The 3336-nt window shown below is 58.2% G+C and overlaps 1 protein-coding gene across 2 annotated transcripts in view; it reads right to left on the bottom strand.

Annotated features, from left to right (window-relative positions):
• Positions 1 to 1941: 1941 nt before the first annotated feature.
• rbl2 (retinoblastoma-like 2 (p130)) overlaps positions 1942 to 3336 on the bottom strand; it is a 22971-nt gene continuing 21576 nt past the window's right edge. For both annotated transcript variants that reach the window (XM_083917280.1, XM_083917281.1), the window contains exon 22: positions 1942 to 2386. In XM_083917280.1, the coding sequence (XP_083773406.1) occupies positions 2216 to 2386 (171 nt within the window). In that variant the 3' untranslated portion in view covers positions 1942 to 2215. The remainder of the gene's footprint in view (positions 2387 to 3336) is intronic.

Here is a 3336-nt window from a genome sequence, read left to right as displayed (position 1 = left end):
ACGCAGACGCTGCTGCTGCTGGAGACCAGAGGTGACGCAGACGCAGACGCTGCTGCAGCTGGAGACCAGAGGTGACGCAGACGCAGCTGCAGCTGGAGACCAGAGGTGACGCAGACGCTGCTGCTGCTGGAGACCAGAGGTGACGCAGACGCTGCTGCAGCTGGAGACCAGAGGTGACGCAGACGCTGCTGCAGCTGGAGACCAGAGGTGACGCAGACGCTGCTGCTGCTGGAGACCAGAGGTGACGCAGACGCTGCTGCAGCTGGAGACCAGAGGTGACGCAGACGCAGACGCAGCTGCAGCTGGAGACCAGAGGTGACGCAGACGCTGCTGCTGCTGGAGACCAGAGGTGACGCAGACGCTGCTGCAGCTGGAGACCAGAGGTGACGCAGACGCAGACGCTGCTGCAGCTGGAGACCAGAGGTGACGCAGACGCTGTTGCAGCTGTGGGACGACAGAGAGCAGGGTTCAAACCCCCGGATGCAACTCACAACTCAGAATCCTGGTCATGGACAAACGCCAAACTAGTCTCGTCTGACCAAGACCTGCTGTCCTGACCCGGGTCCATGTCCTGACCCAGGTCCATGTCCTGACCCGGGTCCATGTCCTGACCCAGGCTCATGTCCTGACCCGGTCTGCTGTCCTGACCCGGGTCTGCTGTCCTGACCCGGGTCCATGTCCTGACCCAGGTCTGCTGTCCTGAACCCAGGTCTGCTGTCCTGACCCAGGTCTGCTGTCCTGACCCAGGTCTGCTGTCCTGACCCAGGTCAGCTGTCCTGACCCGGGTCCATGTCCTGACCCAGGCTCATGTCCTGACCCGGGTCCATGTCCTGACCCAGGTCTGCTGCCCTGACCCAGGTCTTCTGCCCTGACCCAGGTCAGCTGTCCTGACCCAGGTCCATGTCCTGAACCCAGGTCTGCTGTCCTGACCCGGTCTGCTGTCCTGACCCGGGTCCATGTCCTGACCCGGGTCAGCTGTCCTGACCCAGGTCTGCTGCCCTGACCCAGGTCTGCTGCCCTGACCCAGGTCTTCTGCCCTGACCCGGTCTGCTGTCCTGAACCCAGGTCTGCTGTCCTGACCCGGTCTGCTGTCCTGACCCGGGTCTGCTGTCCTGACCCAGGTCTTCTGCCCTGACCCAGGTCAGCTGTCCTGACCCAGGTCAGCTGTCCTGACCCGGGTCCATGTCCTGACCCGGGTCTGCTGTCCTGACCCAGGTCTTCTGTCCTGACCCGGTCTGCTGTCCTGACCCAGGTCTGCTGCCCTGACCCGGTCTGCTGTCCTGACCCAGGTCTGCTGCCCTGACCCAGGTCTGCTGCCCTGACCCAGGTCTGCTGCCCTGACCCGGTCTGCTGTCCTGACCCAGGTCTGCTGCCCTGACCCAGGTCTGCTGCCCTGACCCAGGTCAGCTGTCCTGACCCGGGTCCATGTCCTGACCCAGGTCCATGTCCTGACCCAGGTCCATGTCCTGACCCGGGTCCATGTCCTGACCCAGGTCCATGTCCTGACCCGGGTCCATGTCCTGACCCGGGTCCATGTTCTGACCCGGGCTCATGTTCTGACCCGGGTCCATGACGGTGTACAGAGACAGAGAGTGACCGTGGTGCAGACTCGGCCATTTTTTGGTTCTCGTGCGTCGATGTAGAAATCTTTGCTTTCCAGAGTCCAGACACGAAAACAACACGAGAAAAACAAACAACAACAAACAACAACAAGAAAACAAGGGAAAACAACAAAAACAGGAAAAAACAAAACAAAACAAACCAGAAAAACAACAACAAACTCAGTTTTGCTCTAAAATCATAAACAAAAGTTTTCTTCCAGAACATTTTCAGAACATCTGACTGTTCCAGAGTAAAGTCATCGTCTACGCGCTCCGCAGACGTGTGTGTGTGTGTGTGTGTGTGTGTGTGTGTGTGTGTGTGTGTGCGTCTGTCACTGTGTGTGTCCCTGTGTGTGTGTGTGTGTGTGTCCCTGTGTGTGTGTGTGTGTGTGTGTCTGTCCCTGTGTGTGTGTGTGTGTGTGTCCCTGTGTGTGTGTGTGTGTGTGTCCCTGTGTGTATGTGTGTGTCCCTGTGTGTGTGTGTCCCTGTGTGTGTGTGTGTGTGTGTGTGTGTGTCCCTGTGTGTGTCCCTGTGTGTGTGTGTGTGTGTGTGTGTGAGTGTGTGTGTGTGTGTGTGTATGTGTGTGTCCCTGTGTGTGTGTGTGTGTGTGTGTGTCAGTGGGAGGAGCTGCGGTCGTGGGCCACGTCCTGCAGGCGTCTCATGAGTGCCGAGTGGCCGTCAGGACACGCCCTCTTTGGGGACGACTGCTCCTCCAGAGGGAGGAGGCGCTTCCTGGAGCCTGGAGTGTCCCCGCTCCGCACCATGCTGTTGATCTCCTGCAGACGCTGACGAGTCACACACGAGCCACAGGTCACACACACGAGTCACACACGAGTCACACGAGTCACACACGAGTCACACACACGAGTCACACACACGAGTCACACACGAGTCACACACACGAGTCACACACGAGTCACACACACGAGTCACACGAGTCACACACGAGTCACGCACGAGTCACACACGAGTCACACACACGAGTCACACACACGAGTCACACACAAGTCACACACAAGTCACACACGAGTCACACACACGAGTCACACGAGTCACACACGAGTCACACACACGAGTCACACATGAGTCACACACACGAGTCACACACACGAGTCACACACAAGTCACACACAAGTCACACGAGTCACACACGAGTCACACACACGAGTCACACACGAGTCACACACGAGTCACAGGTCACACACGAGTCACAGGTCACACACGAGTCACACACACGAGTCACACGAGTCACACACGAGTCACACACGAGTCACACACGAGTCACAGGTCACACACGAGTCACACACGAGTCACACACGAGTCACACACGAGCCACAGGTCACACACGAGCCACAGGTCACACACGAGTCACAGGTCACACACGAGTCACAGGTCACACACGAGTCACACACGAGTCACAGGTCACACACGAGTCACAGGTCACACACGAGTCACACACGAGTCACAGGTCACACACGAGTCACACACACGAGTCACAGGTCACACACGAGTCACACACACAAGTCACAGGTCACACACGAGTCTCACACGAGTCACAAATCACACACGAGTCACACACGAGTCACACACGAGTCACACACGAGCCACAGGTCACACACGAGTCACACACGAGTCACACACACGAGTCACACACGAGCCACAGGTCACACACGAGTCACACACACGCCACAGGTCACACACGAGTCACACACACGAGTCACACACGAGCCACACA

The sequence above is a fragment of the Echiichthys vipera genome (genome assembly GCF_963691815.1).
Source record: "Echiichthys vipera genome assembly, chromosome: 7".
In the NCBI taxonomy this organism is placed as follows: Eukaryota; Metazoa; Chordata; class Actinopteri; order Perciformes; family Trachinidae; genus Echiichthys; species Echiichthys vipera.
This window is presented reverse-complemented; position numbering and strand designations above follow the sequence as displayed.